The sequence below is a fragment of the Talpa occidentalis genome, unplaced genomic scaffold (genome assembly GCF_014898055.3).
Source record: "Talpa occidentalis isolate TD23 unplaced genomic scaffold, MPIMG_talOcc4v2.1 talOcc4.13, whole genome shotgun sequence".
In the NCBI taxonomy this organism is placed as follows: domain Eukaryota; kingdom Metazoa; phylum Chordata; class Mammalia; order Eulipotyphla; family Talpidae; genus Talpa; species Talpa occidentalis.
In genome coordinates, this window is record NW_023601322.1 from 52,411,225 (window position 1) to 52,437,123 (window position 25,899).

The window sequence follows — 25,899 nt, forward strand, 5'->3', positions numbered from 1 at the left end:
TCATCTGTGGTCCTGTAGATACAGGTTCCTCCCTAAGACTGGTTTCAGTGTTATGCAAAACCTGAGCCTGGTGACACTGCTAAAAAAACTCTTACCTGTTTACTCCTTCTGATCAGAGTTTAAAGCACCCAGGCCCTGGAACCTCAGAAGAAGGCTTAGTATGAGTGAAAGACACTTGGAACAGACCCCCTGCCTCAAGGGGTGCTTGAGGCATTCCACAGTCCTAGACACATACAGTGTAGAGAGCTCATCTGAGGTAAGGACTGTCAGAGCCTGTAGACCCCCGGACATAAGTAAATACCAAATAAGAAAGAAAACTAAACACAAGTATCTCTGATGAACTCGGATGTGAAAATTCTCAACACTAATAAACCAAATTCAACAGTACATTAAAAGAATCATACACCATGATCAAGTGGGGTTTACTCAAGGATGGTTTAGCATTATGGGAAGTAATATACTGTACCAACCATAGGACAAAAATCATAGAGCATATCAACAAATACAGAAAAAAGCATCTGACAAGCTATGGTGGCATTTATGATAAAAATCCTTAACAAAGTGAGTATAAAAGGAACATTCATCAACATTGTAAAGGCCACATACTAGAAACCCATAGTCAACATTCTACTCAATGGGGAAAGCCTGAAAAGTTTCTCCTTTAAGATTAGGAACAAGTAAAGGATATCTACTTTCACCACTTTTGTTTAATTTAGCATTAGAGGTTTTTGCTAGAGCCACTAGACAAAAAGAAATGAAAGGAATCCAGATTGGAAAATAAAATGTGAAATTAATCATTATTAGCAGATGATACAGTGGATAGAGAAAACCCTAAGTCACCACTAAAAAACTATCAGAAACCATAAATGAGTAAAATGGTAGGCTACAAAATTAATACACAAAAATTAATCTGCAAAAATTTGCACATGTATTCTCATGCAAATAAAGAGTGAAGTGAAAGAGATTAAGAAAATAATCATATTAATAACTGGATCAAAAAGAATGAGCTACCTAGGAATAAATAAGACAATGGAGGTAAAGCTATACAACAAAACCTGTAAGACACTATTAAAAAGATACAGAATAAGGCCCAGAGAGGTAGAAGGAAATCCATTGTTCATGCATAGAGAGAATTAATATAGTCAAAATGTAATTAGCAGCATTAAAAGCAATATAAATATTTGATGTAATGCCTATACAAATTCTAATGATATTTTCCAAGAAAACAGAACAAAAAATAGTAAAATTTACACGAAACCACAAAAGATCTCCAATAAGCTAAAGCAATTTTGAGGGAGAAAAAAATGGCAGCATCATACTACCCAATTTTAAACTAGTTTATAAAACAACAGTAATTAAAACAGCATGATATTGGTCTAAAAATAGACATACACATCAATGGAACAAAATTAAGAGCCCAAAAATAAATTCACACATTTATCAACACCTAATTTATGACAAGGAGTCATGACCATACAATAAAGGAAAATTTCTTAAAAAATGGTGCTGGGAAAATTGGCAGTCACATGTAAAAGAATGAAACCAGATCACTCTCTAAACCAGTACACAAAATTATATTTAAAATGGATTAAAGCTATGGAAGCAACCCAAATGCCCAAAAATAGGTAACTGGATCAAGAAGATGTGGTACATATACACAATGGAATATTACCCAGAAATCAAAAAGGATAAACACATGCAGTATGCAGCAAAATGGATGGCGCTAGAAGGGATCATGCTCAGTGAAATAAGTCAGAAAGAAAAAGAAAAATACCGGATGGTCTTACTCATAGCAGGAATTTAGAAAACCTAAATAAGAGACCAGGAAAAAGACTAATCAAGGGCCTCCCTGGTGGCGCAGGGGTTGAGGCCAGGTTGCGAAGCTGCCCGCAGCCTCTGCTGAGACGGTTCGATCCCTGGCTGCTCCCTGGCCACCGGAGGAGGGTCCCACATGGTGCGCAGACCTCTCCTGCCGCCCACTGCTCCCCTCAGCAGTGTGCTTCGGTCCTTCTGTCTGCTCTGCTCCCCGCTCTGGCTCTGGTGAATTCTCTCACCCTCCGCGCTTCTGACTGTACCCAGTGCTTGTATAAATAAATAAATAAAAATACATCTTAAAAAAAAAAAAAAGACTAATCAATACAAAGTAAAAATCAAAATCAACAAGCAACTAACTATAAACCAGAGACACACGGTGGGGGGGGCGGGGAGGGTGGGAAAAGGAAGGACTAGAGTCAAAATAAGGGGAGGGGGTGCAACTATGGGGAATATAACAAAAATGAAAATGCATACATTGTGCAAAGATGAAAAAAGATGTAAGAATTATATAAAATAAAATATTTAAATAAAAAAATAAAATAAAAACAAACAGAAAAATGGATTATAAAGATTTTGACAGAAGACCTGAAACTATAAAATACACAGAAAAAACCCTAGGTGATACATTCCATGACCTTAAATACAGAGATGTCTTTAGGCAGTCAACCCCAACAATGAAGGAAATGAAAACAAAAGTTGAAAAAAATGGGACTATATCAACCTGAAAGCTTTTGCATAGCAAAAGAAAGTATCACTAAACTAAAATGACAGCCTATTGAATGGGAGAAGACATCTGCACATCACACATCTGATAAGGGGTTAATATTTGAGATATAAAAAGAACTAATCCAGGGCCTCCCCAGTGGCTCAGCAGTTGAGCGCTGGGCTTCGAAGCTGCCAGCAGCCTCTGCAGGGCCGGTTCGATCCCCGCCCACCGGCGAGGGTCCCACATGGCGTGCAGACCTCCCCTGCCGCCCCTCAGCAGTGTACTTTGTCAGTCTGCCTGCTCTGCTCTCCCCTCTGGCTCTGGTAAATTCTCTCACCCTCCCGCGCTTCTGACTGTACCCAGTGCTTGTATAAATAAATAAATAAATCTTAAAAAATAAAAATAAAAAAATAAAAAGAACTAATCCAATTTAACAAAAACAAAAGCAAAAACCCAAATAACCCAGTGGAAAACCAGGCAGATCTGAATAAACACTTTCTAAAGAAGAGATACAGATGGCCAACAGACATGCAAATGTGTTCATCATAACTTTTTATTAGGGAAATGCAAATCACTTTATACTATGTTGGTGGGAATACAAATTGGTGCAGCCATTTTGGATAGCAGTATGGGACTTCTTCAAAACAATAAAAATAGAACTACCATATGATCCAGCTATCCCACTTTCAGGTATATATACAAAGAACATGAAATCAACTTGAAGCTAGTAAGACCACAATGTTTATTTCAACATTATTTACAGTCACTAATAAATGGAAGGAACCTAAGTGCCTACCGATAGATAACTGGATAAAAAAGATGTGGAGTATGTGTACACACACACACACACACACACACACACACACGGATACTATTCAGCTATAAGGAAAGAGGAAATTTTGCCATTTGCAGCAAAATGGAAGGAAGTGGAGGGGATTATGTGAAATGAAATAGAAAGATGAAGACAAATATTAGATGATTTCACCAACATGTACAATACAAAGTAGCTAAGCAGATAAACAGACAAAACAAAATAAACTAATGGACACTGACAGCAGAAATGAGGTTTACCAGAAGGAGGGGTAGCAGCAGGGTAGAAGGAGTGTAATGAATGGTGTGTATTAGGGGATGAGTTCTTTAAAAAAAAAAAAAAAAAAAAAAAAAAAAAAAGACACACATTTCAGGGAACTTTATTGGTCTAGATTTCTAAGTGAAGGAAGGTTCTAGTATAGCAGTGAAATATGTGAGCCACATATTTAATTTTAAAATGTCTAGAAGCCGGGCTAAAAAAACCAAATTTTAACTTTTTAAAAAAATATTGTCATTTGAAAATATAATCAATATTTTTTAAATTACTGAGATATTTTACACATTTTTCCATATATTCAATTTTCAAAATCTGGTGCACATTTTACATTTTAAATAGATCTGGAGTCAGACTAATCATATGTCAAGTGTTCAACAGTACAGACTACAGTATTAAGAGTTTAAGGAGCAGAAACAAATATGTAAAATAAATTCATATCTGTAAATACAATTCTAAAAGAATTCATACATGCCAAAATGGTTACAAATTTGGGGTTGATGAGTTAATGAGGACTTCCATTTTCAGATGCTGTATTTAAAATTTCTTTGAATTCTTTTCTACCCAGCAAGTTCTCATTACTTTTATAATAATTTCACAGCTCCACATAAATTATCTGAGTCTCGCTAAGATTATTTCTGAGGAGAGTGACTCCTCAAAATGGCAACAGGATGTTTTGTCCTAAGCACTGTTTCAAAAATACAGCGACCTTTCCAACACCTTATCTGAAATAGGAGCAGAAAATGCCTTAGGTTTGAATGGGATGGTAATGATGCGAAACTGAAAATCTAATGGCTACACCATGTCAGATAAATTGGGACAGAAAAAATGTTCCAAGCCACAAAGTGAAGTTATATTAATAATGAGGACCATAAAAAATGTGTCCATAAAATTCATCTCTTCTAAAAAAGATCCCCAAAGTACATATGTTTTCTAAAACTAAAGAATCAAAACTTGAAAAAAATTTAAAGTGGAAGGAGTGATATATCTGAAGGACAGCATGCTTTCCCTAACAAGCAGGAAGTAAGCAATGAAGGCAACAATGAAAGCTATGAAATTGTGTGTAAGATATTTGATTTGAAAATTTAACTTTCATTTAAACTGACAGGAGCTCTCTGAGGCAAAGGCATTTTTGGGAGACTTGACCCCTATGGCAAAGGAAATAAATGCAAAAATAAACAATTGGGATTGCCTCAAATTAAAAAGGTTTTACATAATGCGGAAAAACAGGATGGTGATTAAAAAGATATCCTACTGGCAGCCCCAGCCCAGAGAGGGAGTGGGAACCTACCTCCGGGGCAGACCGGGCGCACAGGGAGTGCGTCCCAGATTGCCATTTCAGAACAGGGACATTTCTTCAGTAAAGACTGCCTGAAACCAGCAGAAGGCTCCCGGAGGAGCCAGAGGTGAGCTGGGAAGTTCGCCCACGCCAGGCCCCTTCTGACTGCAGTCCGAGCCCAGAGGGGGAGTGGGAACCCACCGCCAGGGCAGACCAGGCAGGCAGGGAGTACGTCCCACATCGCCATTTTAGAACAGGGACATTTCTTCAGTAAAGACTGCCTGAAACCAGCAGAAGGCTCCCGGAGGAGCCAGAGGTGAGCTGGGAAGTTTGCCACGCCAGGCCCCTTCTGGCCTGCAGTCAGAGCTCAGAGAGGGAGCGGGGACCCACTGCCAGGGCAGACCAGGCGCGCAAGGGAGTGTGATCCCGCATTGGCATTTTAGAACAGGGACCTTTCTTCAGTAAAGACTGCTTGAAACTGACAGATGGCTCCCGGAAGAGCCAGAGGGGAGCAGAGAAGTTCACCCAAGATGCCGGCCAGTCCCAGCAACACAGTGTCCCAACGAATATGGCATATTAGAAAACAGACAGTAGGGAGTAGAAGAACCACACGCAACCTAGCAACTCCTCAGGAAAAAAGCACACCACAAAAAGAAAACCACCCCCGAGATTGCAACGACAGTAACTTGGAAGAACTTCTGAGCCTTCCAGAAAGAGAATTTAAAATTGCCATGATTAAAAAACTGACAGAAGTCATAAAGGAAAACAATGATAAGGGAAAAATAATCAATGATCAGAAGAATGAAATTGAGTCCCTCAAGAGGGAAGTAAAAGATGCAGGAGATCAAAGAATTAATGGAGGCACTAAAGAACTCTGGGAAAAGCAATGAAAGCAGAATAGATGAAACAGAAGAACGAATAAGTACTCTTGAAGACACAGAAATAAAAAGAACCAAAACAGAAAAGGAAAGACAAGTATGAAGGAAAAAGAACGAAGAAAGACTTCGGGAACTATCTGACTCCATGAAGACAGGAAATATAAGAGTTATAGGAATACCAGAAAGAGAGGAAAGAGATGTAGGAACAGAGAAAATATTCAAGGAAATAATTGAAGCGAACTTCCCAAACGTGAAGAAGGAGCTGAAAACTGATATACAAGAAGCAAGAAGAACACCAAACTTCCACAACGAAAGGAAAAATACAGCAAGACACATAATAGTAAAGCTCCCAAGAATCCAGGACAAGGAAAAAATAATGAAGCTGACAAGAGGGAAGAAACAGATTACATTCAAAGGAAAACCAATCAGGCTGACATCAGACTTCTCTGAAGAAACTAAACACTACGGGCAAGGAGAGAGTGGACGGACATAGTCAACAGACTCCAAGAAAACAGATGCCAACCAAGAATACTTTATCCCGCAAAGCTCTCCTTCCTCTATGAAGAAAGAATAAGGACCTTCCCAGACAAACAGAAACTCTGGAATTTCATTACGACTAAACCCCCACTCCAAAAAATACTACAAGGAATCCTAAAGCCAGAACATCATTGGGACAAATAACAACGAAAGAAGGCCAAAGAAAGTTTGTTCAATAAATGGTGCTGGGAAAACTGGGTCGCTACATGCAAAAGAATGAAGCTTGACCACTACCTCACACCATACACAAAAATCAACTCAAAATGGATTAAAGAACTAGACATAAGACCTGAAACCATAAAATACATAGAAGGAAATATAGGCGAAACACTACGTGATATGCACATTAAAGACATCTTTACAGACACATCACCCAAAGCAGTGATAGTGAAGGCAAAGATAAACAGCTGGGACTATATCAAATTAAAGAGCTTCTGCACAGCAAAAGAGACAATAACAAAAACAAAGAGAAACCCCACCGACTGGGAGAACATTTTTGCACACAACACTAATGATAGAGGATTGATCACAAAAATCTGCAAAGAGCTGATGAGACTCAACAACAACAAAGAAAATAATCTAGTCAAAAAATGGGCAGAAGAGCTAAAAAGAAACTTCTCCAAAGAGGAAATGCAAATGGCCAAGAGGCATATGAAAAAATGTTCAACATCACTTGTAACCAGGGAAATGCAAATCAAAACTACCATGAGATACCATCTTACACCAGTGAGAATGGCACATATTAAAATAACTAGCAACAACAAATGTTGGCGAGGATGTGGAGAAAAAGGAACTCTCCAGTACTGTTGGTGGGAGTGCAAACTGGTCCAACCACTATGGAGAGCTGTGTGGAGATTTCTGGACCTACTAAACATAGAGCTTCCATATGATCCAGCAATTCCACTCCTAGGTATTTACCCAAAGGACACAGAAACATCAAGTCCAAAGAGCACCGCTATGTTTATAGCAGCACTGTTTACAATAGCTAAGCTATGGAAACAACCCAAATGCCCAAAAATAGATGACTGGATCAAGAAGATGTGGTACATATACACCATGGAATATTACTCAGCATTCAAAAAAGATGAACACATGCAATTTGCAGCAACATGGATGGCGCTGGAACGGATCATGCTCAGCGAAAGAAGCCAGAAAGAAAAAGAAAAATACTGGATGGTCTCACTCATAGCAGGAATCTAGAAAACTTAAATAAGGGACCAGGAAAATGAATAACTGTAAGAAAGTGAAAATCAAAATCAACAAAAAACTATGAACCAGAAACACTCTATGGGAGGTGGGGGCAGGGAGGGGAGGGATTGGGGTCAAAATAAGGGCGTTGCAATTGTATGGGGAATATAAAAATAAAATTTATTAAAAAAAAAGATATCCTACTGAATGAAAGAAAATAGTCATACAATATTATAACTGGCAAGAGTTATATAAAACATAACAGAAAAACAAACAGCCCAATTAATAAGTGAGCAGCAGATACAAGCAGACAATTCATTGAAGAAGGTATCCAGTAGACATGAAAACCAAGAGACATGAAAAAATGTTCATACTCACTTCCAATAAGACATACAGGGCAAAACTATAATGAGATGCCATCTCACAGATGTGAGCATGGCAAACATTAAAAAGACCTTCAATAACAAGTGCTGCAGAGGACAGAGATAAAGAGGAACCATATTATACTGTTGTTGGAAATATAAACTAGTCCAGCCATTATGAAAGAGATTTGCATTTATCTTCAAAACTAAAAACAGAGACACTACACAACCCAGCAATCCGCCTCTTGAGCATCCATCCAAACAACATGAAATCATCAATGCAAAAAATTACATGCTCCACAGTGTTTACTGAAGCACTATTTACAATACTAGGATATAGAAACAACCTAGATGTCTATCAACAGACAAATGGATCAAGAAAATGTGGTATTCTGACACTATGGAATACTGTTCAGCAATAAATACAGATGGAATTTGGCCATTTATAGCAAAAATGGAGGAACTTCGAGGTAATTATATAAAGTAAGTCAGCTGACACACACACACACAAAACCACTGGATATTTACATAATGGACCACTAGGCAAAATAAAATATATACAGCAGTAACACCCTTCAGCAGTGTTCTCCGTTCGTCTGCCTTTTCTACTCCCTGCTCTGTCTCTGGTGAATCCTCTCACACTCCAGCGCCTCTGGCCTGTACCCCAGTTCTTGTATTTAAAAAAAAAAAAAAAAAAAAACCACTAAAATAACAACCAAAAAAAAAATCTTATGTGAATAAAACCATCAACCAGAGGAAGTACAACATTCTATTGGGTTGCTGGAAAAGTCATGACATATTTTTCCTATATTTTTCAAGCAAAAATGTGTCATGACTTTTCCAACAAGCCAATACTAGAATTTCACTCTGTCTGGCATACTTACTGAAGGTGCTCATTGTTATAAATTATCTATTGTCTAAATGAAATATTCTATAATCCCAGGTCATGTTTTCAATGAGAGAAAAGTGCCTAAATGTTGTGGTTTATTTTAATGATTAAATAATTAAACTTTCCTTACATAAATATTCTACTTTAATGAAATCTTGTTTCCAGCAAAGCTTTTAAGGAACAGGTAGGATTTAACATGAGGCTGATGTAAGTATGAGGAAGTGAGCTTAAACGTTATAATTTTATGATGAACAGCTGGAAATACATTAATATAAAAGAAAGCGGTGGTGGGAGGGGAGGGAGAAAACAAGTGCTTAAATGGAATGCAGTTATTTTATATTTATTGTATTTAACACATAAGTATTATTTTTTCCCTAAAAAAGTTTACCTGTATATTTGAATCTCCCTTTATATACTTTGCTCCTTCTATTATAGTCATATAAGAAAATTTGAGTTGATCTGGTGTCTGAATAAGTCCCATTCGATATTTTCTCATATTCAGTAACAGCTGTTTAATATTAATATCATCTCCTTTTTCCATCTGCAAGAAATGTAAAAATTATACAAGTTTTTGTTGAGTCCAGGAAAGAGAAGCAAATCAGGAAAATTGCTACGAGTTTTGCAATAATCCTCAAGAAAAAGGACACATTATAACTGCAGTTGTAAACCAAACAGCCATCCCAAGTTACCCATCCTCCCCACATCTCAATTGTTTCAAGTAGTAGATACAGGACTTTTTGGTCCTTCAGCTGATTCACAAATGATTCCAAGCCATTATAGCAATCTCATTTACCCTGGCTACTATTTGGTCAAAATCCTGGATTTATATTATGGCTTACTACAAGGATAAGTCCACTGGGATTAGTGTTCATATTTTTCACTTCTTGAGAAGGTGTTGATAGGAGTAAATCTTTCTGCCTGGTGCCCTTTGCCTTCATGTCCATGTGTAGCAGTTATCTCAAGATGGTAGAGCAAAGAAAGGGAGGGGAGGAAAAGTAAGGGGAGGAGAAGGGAAGGGAGGAAGAGAGAGAGGAAGGGAAGAAAGGAGAGCCCAGATTCATGATGACACTGTTGACTTACTGTACCAGTCCTGAAACACGGATGTGCTATCATGTCCAACATACACTCCCACCCCCATGTGAAAAAGAAAAATGTTGCTGAAGCTATGTTTGGCAAGGAATAGGTACAAATACATAATCTAGTTTTAATATGCATCATTAATAAAACAGACCCTAGAATTTTAAACATGTCAGAGTTCACTTTAATATAAAGTCCAATTCTTGATTGAAGTACACTATGAATATAGGCAGAGTGGCAAAATAATACAGTAGATATTTTAAATATTCTAATTTGGTAATAAGGAAACTAAGATATGAGAAGTGCTTATCTGAGGAGGAAGGAGTTCATTATTACATATCAATTTATATTTGACAAATAAAGGAGCAGGAAGGAAAGACCTATATTTTTATAACATAAAGCTACCAAGAAAAAAAAAAAATCAGCTCTCCTGAAGAGCTCTAGGATTATCTTGGATGCAACCCCCAAATCACAAACGAAAGGCCTACAAAAGTCATAAATGAGATTTTTAGGTTCCAAAAGACAACAGCTAAAGTTGGGTGGAAAAAAACAAAAACAAAAGCAGTTCTAAGATACTGACATTAGAGCTTACTTCTGTCAATGAAATCAATTTAAAAAGACAACAAAACAAAAATGAGATCATAAGCAGCACTTACCAGAACCAGACAGGTATCTACCAGAGAAAAGGTGCCTGATCGCCCAATGCCTGCACTGCAGTGAACCACTGCAGGCCCGTGTTCAGGATTCAGGGAACCAGATTCTCTCACTTTAAATAAGAAATTGAGAAATGAAGCTGGTGATTCCGGGACTCCAAAATCTGGCCAGGTAGTGTAATGAAAGTGAGATATTGTTCTGGTTTCACCACTCTAAAAAGTGAAAAATCAAAGGGGAAAAGTTAGCTCTAATTTTTTTTTTTTTTAACACATCCTCATAGAGACATGTGTTCTGTAATGCTTTTAATCCTTATGGACTTTCTGTATCATGAATTTTCACTTGGTTTGATAATCTATATAAATTCTGGGAGATTTTCTATAGGAGAATTTGTAATATATTAATAATAGCTACCATTCCCATAACACTTATTTGGTAGGCATATTCTAAGCTTTTTATGTATTAAATCAATCCATATAACAATATTATTAAAATTCATTTTTCCAGGGCCTCCCTGGTGGCACAAGGGGTTAAGCAGCCTCTGCAGCACAACTTTTACCCCCAGCTGGCCAGGGAGCAACCCACATGGCACAGCAGACCTCTCCCGTCTTGCCCACTGCTACTCTCAGCAGTGTATTTCAGCCAGTCTGTCTGTTCTGTTCCCCACTGTCTCTGATAAATCCTCTCAATGCCTCCCTGCCCCCGCTCCTGTATGCATAAATAAATAAACCTTAAAAAAAAAAAACAAACTCATTTTTTCCAGATGAGAAAATTGAGGCAGAAGATGAATAATTTATTGAGGCAGAAGAGGAATAATTTATTTAAAGTCACACATCTAGAAAATGGAAAATCCAAGATTTGAAGAGTTTGGTACATCATTTGGGTACTAAGCCACTAACTTGTTCCATACATGATCCAATCTTTTCTCTAATTCATACAACATGATGAACAGATTCTTTTCCTATTTTGACAAATCTGTTCCAGTATGTTAGTCTTTAATGATTTCCTTTTTAAGAATTCCCAACTATAATTTTATATATACATATAAATAAACTCTTCCTCATGAGTTTTTAGATTCTGCTACACAAAGAGGAGAACTAATTTAAAGAACCAATCTTTACATTTTAACCTGAAACTGCTCTTCTCATTGCTGCTTTTTCCCATGGTAATAATTTCCAATTATTTTCAATGGGGAATTTTGAAATTCCAAATTTCCAATTTGCTGATATGCTAAAATGTTTACCAACATACAAAATGTTGTTTGTCTCTTAAAGCCTACCTGGTCCTCATTATCACCTCCTGAATATTCCTGATGATCTATACTTCTGAATAAATAACTAGTTCCTTAGCTCTTGGCAGTTATGTTTTGACGCTAGGAATACTTCTCTGCCTTACTCCTCATTTCTGTAAATGAAGTAGTAAATCTCTAACATGCATACCTTTTCAGTTTTATTATTAGACTTTTTGAAGGAAGGAGTGATAGTGATAGAAGCAAAATTTAAAAAGTCCTGATTTTTTTTAAAAAGATTGATTTATTTATTTATACAAGCACTGGGTATAGTCAGAAGCGCGGGAGGGTGAAAGAATTCACCAGAGCCAGAGCGGGGAACAGAACAAGCAGATGGAACAAAATATACTGCTGAGGGAAGCAGTGGGTGTGGTAGGAGAGGTCTGAGCGTCATGTGGGACCCTTGCCAGTGGCTGGGGATTGAACCGGCGCTGCAGAGGCTGCTAGCAGCTTCGCAGCCCAGCGCTCAACCACTGCACCACCAGGGGAGGCCCAAAAATCCTGATTTTTAAAATGGCTAATATCAGATGATTATTATTAGCATCCTATTTTCAATAAAAATTTACAAAATTGAAGTTAATTTGTTAAAAAAGATTTTCCTTGTTTGTAGTAGAAATTAATATTTCAAAGTCACAGACTCAGTTATATGAGGTAAAACAGTGAAAATTACAATGTAGACATTAAAAAAATTTAAATTATATACTTTTAGTGACTAGTTTATGTTTTTTTTTTTAAAGATTTATTTATTTATTTATACAAGCACTGCGTACAGTCAGAAACGCAGGAGGATGAGAGGATTCATCAGAGCCAGTGTGGGGAGTAGAACAGGCAGAGTGACGGAATACACTGCTGAGGGGAGCAGCAGGCGGCAGGAGAGGTCTGAGTGCCATGTGGGACCCTCGCCTGGCAGCCAGGGATCAAACCGCCAATGCAGAGGCTGCGGGCAGCAGCTTCGCAACCCAGCGCTCAACCACTGGGTCACCGGGGAGGCCCTTAGTGACTACTTTTAACATACAACTTTCATAATCCAAAACACTGTAATCCACAGGTTCTCAATAACTGAAGGCAGCAAAAGATTTCCCAATCACTAATTAAAATGAATATTATATTTCATAACATTTCTTTTTAAATTCCAAATTAAACATGCTAAGTGAAATAAATCAGATACCATCTGACTCCATTTGTGAGACTTTCTGGAAAAGGCAAAATTGTACAAATAGAAACCATATTAGTGGTTGCCAGGAGTTGGGGATACGGTGGTGGCTGAGTGTGCACACAAGCAGTATGAAAAAAATTGGGGACAGAGGGGAGGTGGGAACAGAAGGGCACCTGTACCTTGAAGGGGAACAGCCAGTTTACATGAATGTACCATCAAAACTCAAAAATGCACTGTAGAGTAAATGGTTTTCAGGCTTTCCTGCCCTCACACTATCCGGATTGCTCTGCCTCATGGGTCACCCTCAGTTGTTACATTGTTGCAAACTATCTTGTTTACTTCTGTGGGCCATGGGAGGAACATTGAGAGTGTGTCAGAAAGAGAAGCAGTAGAGAAGCAGAAAAGGCAGGAGAGAAGGGGAGAAAGAACACCAGAGAAGCCCAGAGTGAAGACTTGCTGGGGGCTTGGAGGCCTGCTGGCCTGTAACTGGTTGCTGCTCTACATGTAACAGCTAAATAAAAGTCTGAGAAAGCCACTGAAGGCTCCAGGACTCCTTCTTTACCCATCTGTTGGATCAGAAAACATCCTGTGCCCATTCTGCCCCTACCTGCACCAAAAAGAATGTATCTTTTGGCAGGTAAAAAAGATAACTAGGGCCTCCCCAGTGGTGCAGCGGGTTGATGAGCACAGCACTGTGAAGCTGTCCGCAGCCTCTGCAGTGCTGGTTCGATTTGCGGCTGGCCAGGGAGATTCCCACATGGCGCAGCAGACATTTCCTGTCCCACCCGCTACTCTCCTCAGCAGTATTTCGGTCCTTCTGCCTGTTCTGCTCCCTGCTCTGTCTCTGGTGAATTCTCTCACCCTCCCTCACCTCTAGTCTGTACCCTAGTGCTTATATAAATAAATCAATCTTCAAACAAACAAACAAAAAAGGGTAAAAAAAATTAAAAAGGTAACTAAATTTATGTTTTAAAAAGAAATTTAAAACATTCCAAATTAAGATGAAACTGTTGTTTAAAAAAATCAGCAACAGGTAATAACACAATACCCACATAGTGAAAAAACTAAACAGGCTGGCCCTTTGGTATGGCTAATTCAAAGTTGTGTTTTCCTTTAAAAACAGGCTAAGATTACTACACGCATTTTTAACTTCCTTTTTTTCCCCCTGATAACAGCCAGCTGTGGTCATCAGTCAGTCACCTCACAGTGCTGACCACACATAGCAGGGTCAGACCAGGTTCATGTCAGCCTGAACTACAGTCTCCTTTGCACTGGTGGCAGCTCCCAGATATGGGAGGTCTGTGGCAGGAAAAGTTCCCATATGGTTGTATGCTATGTTACTGCATCACCTCCTGACTCAAAACCTATGGTTATCCTACAGTCCTGAGTGACTACTTGCTCTTCTTTGTATAATTTTGGCTCAAGTCTAGTGGTCTCTATTTTTTTCAAATTCAGATCATACTGTCTAGGATACTCAAAGCCAGTTCCCAGAAATGGCCATTTTGAAATCTGTTTCAAAAACAGATTTTTGAAAATCAGTCCTTTTCTTCTCCTTTAGTTCCCATACTGAAGATCTTCTTGAGGTTTTTATTATTTACCCATACTGAAACAAAATTCAAAAACACAGTTCACAAAGTCATATAATTCCCAAAGGATCACATGAAGTAATATGATTCCTATGTTTACTACTCTAGTATAAAGAAATGTTGATATGCATGACTGGTCCTCTTTCCCCTCCTTTTCATGATGTGGGGGAGGGGAAGGCGGCACAAGAGGAAGGGGAGGGAGGGAGAAAATGTATTGCCAAAGGGTAGAATCTTCATTCCAAAACAGTTGTACATTTAGACCTTGTGGATTTTAGACAATTTCCTTTCAAACAATGAAGTATCCTTTCCCTCCCACTTGGTCACTAAGTCATCTCAGGCCCTTCTGTGATGCCAGTAGGCCCCTCTATCCCTTTGTCATGGCTGTACCTCACAGCCCATGCATGAGCTTGTGAGACAAGCAGGCTGCATCACTCCAATTACTTGGCTGCTCCATCCCACTGTTCTGTATATGCCTGCCAAGTTTTCTTTGTAAAATGTTGCAGAACATACACTCCATTACACAAATATGTCAGTGGTTATTCTTTTTAAGGCAGAATCTATTTACATTTTTTGAAGAATTCTAAACATAAAAGTCTGAGTAAGTATCAGACAATGAAGAGCTGGTAGGCTTATGGCAATAAAGGGTATTGTCAAATTAACCATTGTTATAAACACATAAGGTGGTAAATTTTCTAATTATTAAAAAAATCATAGCTTTAGGCCCAATTATTTTCAAACTTTAGGCATATGCAGAAGGTACCTAGATTATGTCTGTAGAAGACTTTCCTAAGCCCCAATTTCATCTTCTGTAAGGGGGGGGGTACTTACTTTATAGCTATCAGTGGAATGACTGAATATATGCCTGCACACAATAAGTACCTTATATGGCAATTTTCTAAAACAATTATACTCACTAATTGCCTTTACTGTAATCCCTAATAAGTTCTAATCAATTTTAACTTCTCCACATTTTTAATCTTTTCACTTAATATTTCCTCTATAGTGAGAGTGACAAGGCTTGTTAACCCTCTCTCTTAAATATATCTGATTTAATAAATCAAATCTGCACCTTCACTATTCATGTCTCAGTTCAGTCCCTCATCAACTTTCGTCAAGATCATTAGATTGTCCATGTTAAATATTTAGTTACAATTCATTTGAAAAATGGACTAACTACATAATGAGGAGGGAAAGTGACAATAGCCAGGCACAGGGTTTATGTTCTAAGCAGAGAGCAAAGCAATATGCAGAGGCATGGGTTCTTAGGAACAATCTATCTGAGAAGTCTGTCTTTTGGCAAGTATAAATCCTGATACCTGAGGGAGATGAAGGGACGCAAAGAGGCAAGAACCAGGCTGGTCTGGGTAAGGGACTTCTGCAGTGGTGTAGAATAAATGGTTTTCAGGCTTTTCTGCCCTCCCACCATTAGGGTTGCCCTGCCTGATGGGGCACCTGCAGTTGTTACATTGTTGTAAACTGTGTTGTTTACATCTGTGGGCCAAGGGAAGCAGAAGAGGCAAGAGAAAGGGGAGAAAGAAGCCAGGGTACCCAGAGTGAAGACTTGCAGGGGGCTTGGAGGCCTTCTGGCCCCCTAGTACCCCTGCCTGCTGTATACCTGGTTGCTGTACTACATGTAAGAGCTTAATAAAAGCCTGAGAAAGCCACCAAGGGCTCCAGGACTCTCCTTTACCCTGTCTGCCAGATCAGAAAACCTGCTCTGTGGCCTTCCTGGCACTACAAGTGGTCACAGACGGATCATTCCTGAGAATAATCATCACCCAGGTGTAGTGTGCTTAACAATGTACTCCGTACAGTGGCAGAGGGGAGCACAAAGGTAACAGGCAAGGACTTTACACTCTAAGTTGAGTTGAAAACCTTGTTACCAAGCCAAAAAATATACATATTCACATACTAAACTTGAGAATAAAATGGTAAAATTCAAATTATGGTGAGAAATATAAAAAAAATCAGAACTGTTAGGAATTAAAGTATCACAGACATATTAAGAGAGACCTAAATAAGAAATGGGCCATTCAGTGGTACTTGAAGGATGTGTAAAATACAACTGGGTAAAGAACAGGGAGGACACTCTAGATGGAATAAACTGCTTAAACTATTTTGATCTAATCCCAGTTGACCAGCACAATAATTAGGCACTCAAATTGTTTTCGGCAAATCTACAGGGACAGAGAAATAGAAGGCAGTCAGCATTACAATAGTATTCCTGGAACCTGATAAACAGAAAGCTCGCCAACAGTATTATAGAAAATAATGAAGGACAGCTAAAAAAATAAATAAAAATAATAAAACCTGAAGACAAGTAAGTACTTACATTAAAAAACTCCTCAAGCTATCTCCATAGCCTAAGCGACAGGACAACTTTGAAAGCAAAAATGGGGCAAAAGCTCAATCTCTCGTCTCTAAGCAAAAAAAACTGGAAAGGATTGCTGATATGTAGCTTAACCACTCCATTTGATTCAGAGGTTTCTGATGAACAGCAACCGCTGCATGCTGTAGACCTGTTAATAGTTAACAAGCCAGACTCCTGGAGAAGCAAATCAGTTGAGCTCAAAAATCTCAAAGGTCTATACAACAGGTTGGCTATCACTCTCCTACTTCAGGATCACCTTCTCTTGCTACCTTGTTATTTCTCCCTAAACTTGTTGTTTGTTCCCTAATCCTTCCCAATACATCAACATTAGAGGGAAAAACATACAACAAAAACTAATAATTGTGCCCCTATACTGAGTCTTATACACTGTTGTAGTATTTACTTGATACTTACAACAACCCTTTGTGTAGCTGACTTCATTTTTACTCACAGATGAGAAAACTGAGGAATAGGGGTTGAGTACATGGATCAAGCACCTAGTCAGGAGTGGCAGAGTTGGATTTAAACTCAATTTGATCCCAGAGTCTAAGTACTTAGAAATTCTAATTCTAATACTACTTAAAGTAGTATTAGTTGTAAAAGCTACTTTCTTCTTCTAACACTCCTAGTTCTTTATACAGAATGTAAAACAGAACATAAACAAATTTTTGCTATTTAACTATGGTAAATCTGAACCCAAGCCAGTTAAAAAAGATTACAGAGTTGTTAGCAGCTGAAACACAGTAGATGGCTGGTTCTGGTCTCAACTTCAGAAAGATCCTTTAGAACTGAGTCTTTTTTTATAACAATTGACTTTTTTTTCTTTTTCTTTTTTTTTAAGATTTATTTTATTTATACAAGAACCAGGGTACAGGCCAGAGGCGTGGGAGGGTGAGAGGATTCAAGAGAGACAGAGTGGGGAACAGAACAGGCAGACTTGAGAAATACACTGTTGAGGGGAGCAGCGGATGAGACAGGAGAGGTCTGCTCGCCATGTGGGTTGCTCCAAGGCCAGTGGGGATCTAACCAGCACTGCAGAGGCTGCGGACAGCTTCACAGCACTGCGCTCAAACGCCTGCGCCACCAGGGAGGCCCAATTGACATCTTTTCTAAAAGACTTATTACACCCACACCACTAGAGGCTAGAAGATCTGAATTTGAGTTTTGTTCTGTCACTTATTAGCTACTAATCTATTTACAGGGGAAAAAATCCTACAGTATAATGAATGTGGGGGTTATTATTATTTTAAAATAGAAATGCAGGAATATCAAGAATATTCTACATACAGACTGGTCAAATGACACATGTAAAAAGTACTTTGCAAAATGATAAAATACAAAACTCATTCTATTTTTTGGATATAATCAATTATTAGTACCAATTTCAGAAACAAGGAAGAATGTCTATGCTCTTCTCTATCTAAGTCAGTTTTTAATGTCATAAACAGATGCGATGCCTGGAATAAGTACCGAGAGGATGACTCACAGAACCTTAAGAAGTTGTAGAAATGCAGTTCTGTTTCTGGGAATGGCAATGTACAATTAAGCATCAGAGTTATTGATATATCACAATGCCATTTAAGACATATTATATGGAATAGTTGGCTCAAGACAAATACAGTAAGGAAAAGGTGTAAATAAGTCTAAGCCTTACTGTTTCCAACCATGAGTCTTCTAAGATCGTCTAAAATCGTCTGAGATCACATAAGCTTAGTTATGGATTTCATGGGAAGCTGTACCTGGTATTGCTTAGGGCAATACCTGTTTTTTTAGGATGCAATAAAAACCTGACAGCTGTTCTCCAAAGAGGAACGATTTTATTTCCTCATGCCTAAAGAGCACATCCTCACTTTGTTTACTTAATGGTTGACTAATATAGCATTTCACTAAATACCTACCTATTATTAACAGGTAGTTATTTCAGTAGTTATTTCACTAAATACCTACACCCCTGAAGTCATTTTTTGGCAAACATTTTCCTATTTTCTAGTTTTTCTAGTTCCTAATAGCATCTCAGAAACTCTGCTTTCACATTTTCCACCTATTCTAATTACAACACAAAGAAGGTAAAAGGAAAAAGAGGCGAAATGCCTCCATCCCCAGCATGACAACAGCAGGCCCAACAACCTACCATGTACACGTACCTCAACTAAGTATCAAGGAATAATTCATATTTCTGGAAAAATATTCAAGAATGTTTTTGAGCCATATGATACATTTATTTCACCATTTCCCCAAATTCAATAAGGACAAATTTTTGTGTGGTGAATCACTTGTGTTAGCAATGTTCCAGTAAGTCATATCCAGAATAGCTTGCCACTCTCCATAGCAGTGAGTACCAGGATTATGTACTGCACTGGAGGACTTTGTAATCTACATCTTCATTTGCTCTTCATCTGATCTTTCCATGAAAGGGAGGTGTTAAAATATTCATTTTACAGATGAGAAAAGGCTTAAGGAGGCTAAGGAACAAGTCCAAAGAACACTTCTACAAAGAATTCTTTGGACCTGATTGAATCCAAGTTGATTTCACCCTTGCGTCCTCTCTCTTAATTCCCAAGTTATTTTAATAAATCATTTTCAATATTCAAATATCAACCTGAACTTTAATATTCCAAATTTCTAGATCTTCTTGAGACTCCTCAGAGAGCTACCACATATAGGAACACAATCTAAATACAAATGACCAGAACTATATACTATTATAGATATTATCCAAACATTATGTGCTGCACCAAACTTCAAATCTACTAACAAAAATAATTCTTAAATTCATCATATAAAGTTTAATTTGAAGACTTACATTGATATTTTCTAATTGCAGTAGATGTACTGTATAATATGACTTCACATCTTCTGACAAGAACTTCACAATGAATCCTGTTTCTTTAAACTGCATCTCTTGGTCGTCTTTTGTTGGCCAGTACTGTGCACATTTAACCTAAATGTAAGAATATCCACATGGTTTCTTTAGTTGATAGACATTATAAAACTATAAAAAGTTGAAAAAGGAACACAAACCACACACAAACATGGTATATTTTTTTCCACAAGTATTCAAATCTGAGAACACTCACTATATTGGATATTTGATGTATTAATAAGATACACATTTTATAAAAGCAGGTTTATAAAATGTTTCTAAAACTTACATGCTAAAAAAAAGCCATGAAGAGATATGCTCACAAATAAAAACAAATCTATCGTTTCTGAAACATGATGGCCAACATTTTAACACCCTGCTGGCGTTTACTTTGTTTCCAAAAAAAATCAAAACTCAAGAATCTTCTCTTCAAAATAAATGGTTTTATTTTACAAGTATTTTTCCATAAGTACCTATGAATCTGCTACTGATACTACATATCTAGAAAAAACATTGCATGTTTATTTAATTAGATTAAATCAGGGAAGAGAATCATAGGATAAGGGCCCCTTTACCTAGTTTTGTTACATTTTGGCAGAACAGTGATGGAATTAAAAATTGTGACAATAAGCATTTTCCCAGTAGGCAAATTACGAAGTCAGCATAATAAGGCAAGGTAAAATAAATTCATTCATGGAGGGGGTAGGGGGAGAACCAATAGAAAATACCCTTGTAAAATATGGCCAATTCTCCCTTTCCAAATCATAAATAAGTACTAATAACAAACAAAAAATACCTCCAAAACAAATTAATGCCATGCATCAATTCTTTGAAAAGTGCTACAACACACTTACAGGCGATACAAAAAATGAAAAAACAAATGAAAATTAGAATTGAGATGATAAAAGAACACAATTATTACTTCAAAAATGAAGATAAACAAAAGGAAACAGGCATGAATAAAAATTACTTTAAAGTGAAGAGGAGGAGAAAAAGGAGGGCATTCTTTAAATAGAAAAGAAATGCCCAAAAAACAGACGACTGGATCAAGAAGATGTGGTATATACACATAATGGAATACTATTCAGCAATCAAAAAAGATAAACTCATGCCATTAGCAGCAACATGGATGGAGCTAGATGGGATTATGCTCAGTAAAATAAGTCAGGAGGAAAAAAAAAATTGAATGGTTCAACTTATAGGAGGAATACAGGGGAACCAAACAAGTGATTAGAGGGGGAAAAAAGACAAAACTAGCAGGTAAACTATAATTTGGAGACATTCAGCAGGGGAGGAGGAAGGAGAGGGACTAAAATGGGAGGGAAGAGAACAAGAGACTATGGTGAGGATTCACAGGTGTCTTGGTGGTGGGAATTTTATGGGGATTACACCTGAAAGGAGAAATCAAACTGGCAGAAATACGAACAACGATGCGAAAGTAAACAAATATATAAATCAATAATTTTTTTTTAAAAATGAAAAGAAATGGAGACACAAATAGGATTACAGGAAGTTTGACAAAGGCAAAGAAAATCAAACATGCACAAAGCAAGCAAAGGAACAGAATACTAACAAGCATAACTGAATTTTTCTTTATAAACTAAAAATATATTCGAAACCACATATTCAAAGAACACACTATGTACATGGAAAAACTGACCCAGAATCACCACCACTAAAACTTATTTTGGTAAAGTTAATGGGACTTGAAGAAAAAGTGGGGGCAAAATGCAGTGAATAAAAATTAAATTTAAAAAGGATATGAAATAAGATGCCCCTTGATTTTGATAGTGATTTGTAATAAAAGGAGGAACTGGAGTAATATATTTTAATTGCTCAAAGAAAAGCAAAAATCAGCCAATTATTTTATATCCTGCTCAACAGACATGTAAATCTAAAGACAGCAGAATAATTGTCACTGACATGTGGAAATCAGAAACTACAAAGCTACTGAGTTTTTCCTTAGGAACCACTAGAGAATGAGTGATAGAACAAGTGGAAAAACATCAATAAAGACTAGTGATGTATATTAAATACATATTTACATGTAGAACTATAATAAGTTGGTTTTAAAGGGCTATGAGAGAGAGCTATATGGTCTGACAATCTAGGTAAAGTACAATTGAAAAAAACAAAACAGAACTGGGGAAAACATTTTAAACTTCTTTTAATAATAACTGACCCCCTCCTGCACATGCATAAAAAAGTCTTATTTGGTCATCTTATTTGGTCACTCTATTTTGAAAGTTTCTTTTCCTATGCAATAAATAAGTGGTCAAGTAAAATGAGAAGTTTCTTTTTATCAAAACAGTCCAACAAAAACACAGGATGGAATGACAGAATTGGACTATCACTATTGTGACTCCTAATTAAGGAATCAAGCACTAGCCAACAATGATTGCTAATACAAAGGGAAAGATAATCCAGCATATGGGTCTCTTTGATAAACAACACAATGCTAGGTACTAATAACAATAATAAATCTCCCCCCCCCCAAACTGAACCTGATTCTTTTTAAGCCTCTATATCCAAACACCATAAATGACGTAGAAGTTAAAGATTTTCCAGTGGAAGTCTTAAATTATTGGTACAATAATTATACTCCAAATGATGGAAAAAATTTATAAATCATCCAGTTTTAAATCCTGCTCAAACTATTAAAATGGACAATGTCATCATCACTTAATTTTAAAATCATATTTAAAACCATGGACATCCTGGTATATCAATGCAACTTCACATTAGAAAACCGTTTACCGTTATTAACAAGTAGCAATGATGACTTTAAAAAAAAGAATTAGGAAGCTAAAGAAACAGACGCAACAGTCCAAAATCTTAAGGATGGAAGAGATTTTATCGACAATATTTTTCAATTTGTTTGTTTTACAAAAAAAGTCTAAAGCTACAGAAGTTAAAAACATAAGAAAAGTAACACTACTTAATAGCATTGTGCTTAGGCTATAATTTCAAATGTCAATAAATTTATACATTCCCATATCTGCTACTCATGACTTAATAATTTTTAAAAATGAAAAACCCTGTCACCTTAACTTTTTGTAAAATTTCCAAGATTTTGATAATAAATTATAATATTCTAATAAAAAGTAGGGATTTCAAATATGTATGAATCACTACTACTCAGTATTTATTCCATTATATTTGTATCCCAGAGGGTAATGGTCTGCAACTATTATTAAAATATTTAAGAAAGGAATTAGTTCAGAAACACCCTGAACACAACTTTAAATAAGTAATATAGTCCAAAACTAATGAATGGATAGCCCCCAAAGATAATTTATAAGTTAATGATCACAGACAATACATTAAATTTTAAATATTACTCACCGATTCTTTCTCCACAACTCGGTTTAACATGACAACCGCTTTGGTCTTTTGCTGCCAAACCATAAGCCAGAAATGACAACCTGTATTAGGAAGTGGTCCCTGCAAGAGAAGAAATAGTAGATTTAGAAAAAGGTTGAAGGAAAACTCCTTCAAGTATGCTTCAGTTTCATTTTATTGTACCTTGCTTTATTGTACTTCACAGAGACTGTATATTTTAACAAACTGCTATAAATATAGCCATCCTATATCAAGTAAATCTACTGGCACCAATTTTCAACAGTATGTGCTCACACTACTGTCTCTGCATCACATTTAATTAAGGTAGTAACACTTATTTTTACACTGAATACCAATGTATATGTAACAAACTATAAAAGGGAAAAAGTAACTTATATGCACTGGGAAACCAAAACATTTATGTGACTTGCTTTTACTGTGATATTCACTTTAATTGTGATGATTAATCACATTTATCTGGATCTGAGAGGCAGTATCTGCAAGGTGTGCCTGTAGTGGGTTCAAAATAAGTAATTTAAGACATTAAATCCATTTGAGTTTAAAAAAAAATAAGCCTGTACTAGTTTGGATTTTTGGTTATAAATGAGGAAAACTAATTTTTATTTATTTAGGCAGAAAAGTAATTTCTTAGACTTTGGTGGTACAGAGTTGAGAACTGGAGAACCAAGCTGGGTAGGAACCAATACCAGAAAAGATTCTGCCCAAAGAGTCAGCTTGGAACACTCTATTGTCACTTCTATCACCTTGTTTTGCAGGCAATGACAGTGTAAGTTTTCAAGCACAACCTATAAGCAAACCAGAGTTTAAATGAAGGCAGGAAGATTTAATTGGTCATATTGTAGATGTAAAGGAAATTTCTGTCCCCTTCAGCTTCCAGTGCAGTAAGAGGCCCTCTTTTGTAAACAGCCTGACAAAAGAGGAAGTTTGTGCCATTACTGTCCAGCCAATTGACCTCCAAGATAACTACAAAAAGATTTTCAGAAAAAGTTTAAATTTTAGAGTACCTGAATCCTATGACACTATTACTCTACAAAATTACAGCATTATAGCCTGAATAGCAGCCATAAAAGGGGCAAGGGTTCATATTAAAATATTGCTGGGGTGTGGAGATAATCAAATCATATGTATTTCTAATGATCTTCTCATTTTCTTAATGGTAGCACAGTGCAGAAGGGGAAATAAGAGGAAAAGGCCAAATCTAATTTAACTAATTTTAAAGGCGCAAAGTTAAAATGAATGAATCCCTTAAAACTGTAACCTAACATTTGAGGGTAACTGTTATTCTCACTCAAACCATCTACTGCTTGATGTGCTTTCAAGACAAAAGAGTTTAAAGCTAAAAAGAGCAATAAGAAAAATCTCCAGTAAATGAATGCCTTTTCTTCACCTAAAAAAGGAATGTATCAATTCAACAGTGAAATAATTCCTGAGTGTACATCCATCCATCCATCCATCTACCCACCCCAAATTCTTTTAGGTAGTTCTAAAGGGGTACAGGAGGCTGTCTCTCAGTTCTTTTACTTACCAGGAATGCCAGCTTACATCTGCAACAATGAAGATTTATACCATGGGATTGGTACATTAACAAAAAATCATCAAACTTAGAAAAAGATAATAAGCAATAAGAAGAGTAAAAACAACTGAGAATTTAATAAATATTTAGCATCTCTAGTTTTTGAAATACTGCCTGAGTATGTACTCTTCCAATAAATTAGGTATAAGAGCAAAAGCAGTCTCAGACTTCAAAGAGTTTACAAAGGAGGCTTTTGCCATACTAACACATCAAGTGCCAAAAAATAAGGGGGTAACCATCAGATCTTTGGGAGTAGGTAGGGCTAGAGATTGCTGAGGAGTTTTTAAAATAAGTAGGCTGCTAATACAAGGAGGGGAAGTCAAAGGAGGTGAAATGAGCCCAGTCGATTCCAAGCTGAAGGGCACAACTGGGAAAAGACAAATTGATCAGTAAGGCAGAAGTGGTTATACAGTGGGGAACTTCCAACTGTAGAGCATGACGGGTCCTGAAGGCAGGAAATAATCACCAAACTTCTTTTAGGAGGTAAAATGGTATGACTAGATTTGCTTGTACAAAAATAATTCTGGTGATATTGTTAAAAATGGACTAGAAAGGAGGAATTGGGAAGTAAATTAAAAAGCTATCCACATTAATGAAGGTACAATTTAAGAGAGGGCAGGGGGCAGAAGGGGAAGAGGAAGCAGAAGAAAGGAAGAATTCAGATGATGAGCTTTAATTTAAAGGAAAACAAAATTGGAAGGATTAAAAAAATGAATTAGGTACAGAACAAGTGGAATTTATGATGTCAGTGGTAACCTGGACAAAAATATCCAATAGACCCCTTGAAAATATGGAATTCAGAAATGAAAAAACTAAAGACAGGCTTCTGAGTTCTCATGACCTAAGTGCACAGGGCTCTGTCACATCATACAGAAACAGTCCAACAGGGACAGAGACTTAAGCATAATCACTAGGGTATTAACCAGGTACTTTCTTTACTGCAATGGGATTTGTAGTGGTTTATGTAACAATTATTACTGTTGTTATTAAAAAGCGGTAACAATACCCACAGTAAGTAATCCACAAGGCCTTACTGTGGTATCAAGCACTATATGAATTCCTTTTAACATCATTCTATAGATAGATAGGCTTGGGGAGTTAACTTATTCAAGGTCGCAGAGCAATCATAAGGCAACAGAGCTAACTGACTAAGAGGAGCATGGAGCCTATGGAGGCCATGTTCCTTTAAATTCTGGCTCTTGTTGACCTTGGTAAAGTCATTTAATGTCCCTG

General features: G+C 37.0%; 1 protein-coding gene across 3 annotated transcripts in view; it reads right to left on the reverse strand.

Moving 5' to 3' along the window:
- The window catches only part of PTPN2 (protein tyrosine phosphatase non-receptor type 2), a 94,734-nt gene that overhangs the window by 22,388 nt on the left and 46,447 nt on the right, over positions 1–25,899 (reverse strand). For all 3 annotated transcript variants that reach the window (XM_037508879.1, XM_054694228.1, XM_037508878.2), the window contains exons 4-7: positions 23,076–23,174; positions 19,671–19,808; positions 10,472–10,681; positions 9,127–9,279 (exon numbers count right to left, since the gene is read on the reverse strand). In XM_037508879.1, the coding sequence (XP_037364776.1) occupies positions 9,127–9,279; positions 10,472–10,681; positions 19,671–19,808; positions 23,076–23,174 (600 nt within the window). The remainder of the gene's footprint in view (positions 1–9,126; positions 9,280–10,471; positions 10,682–19,670; positions 19,809–23,075; positions 23,175–25,899) is intronic.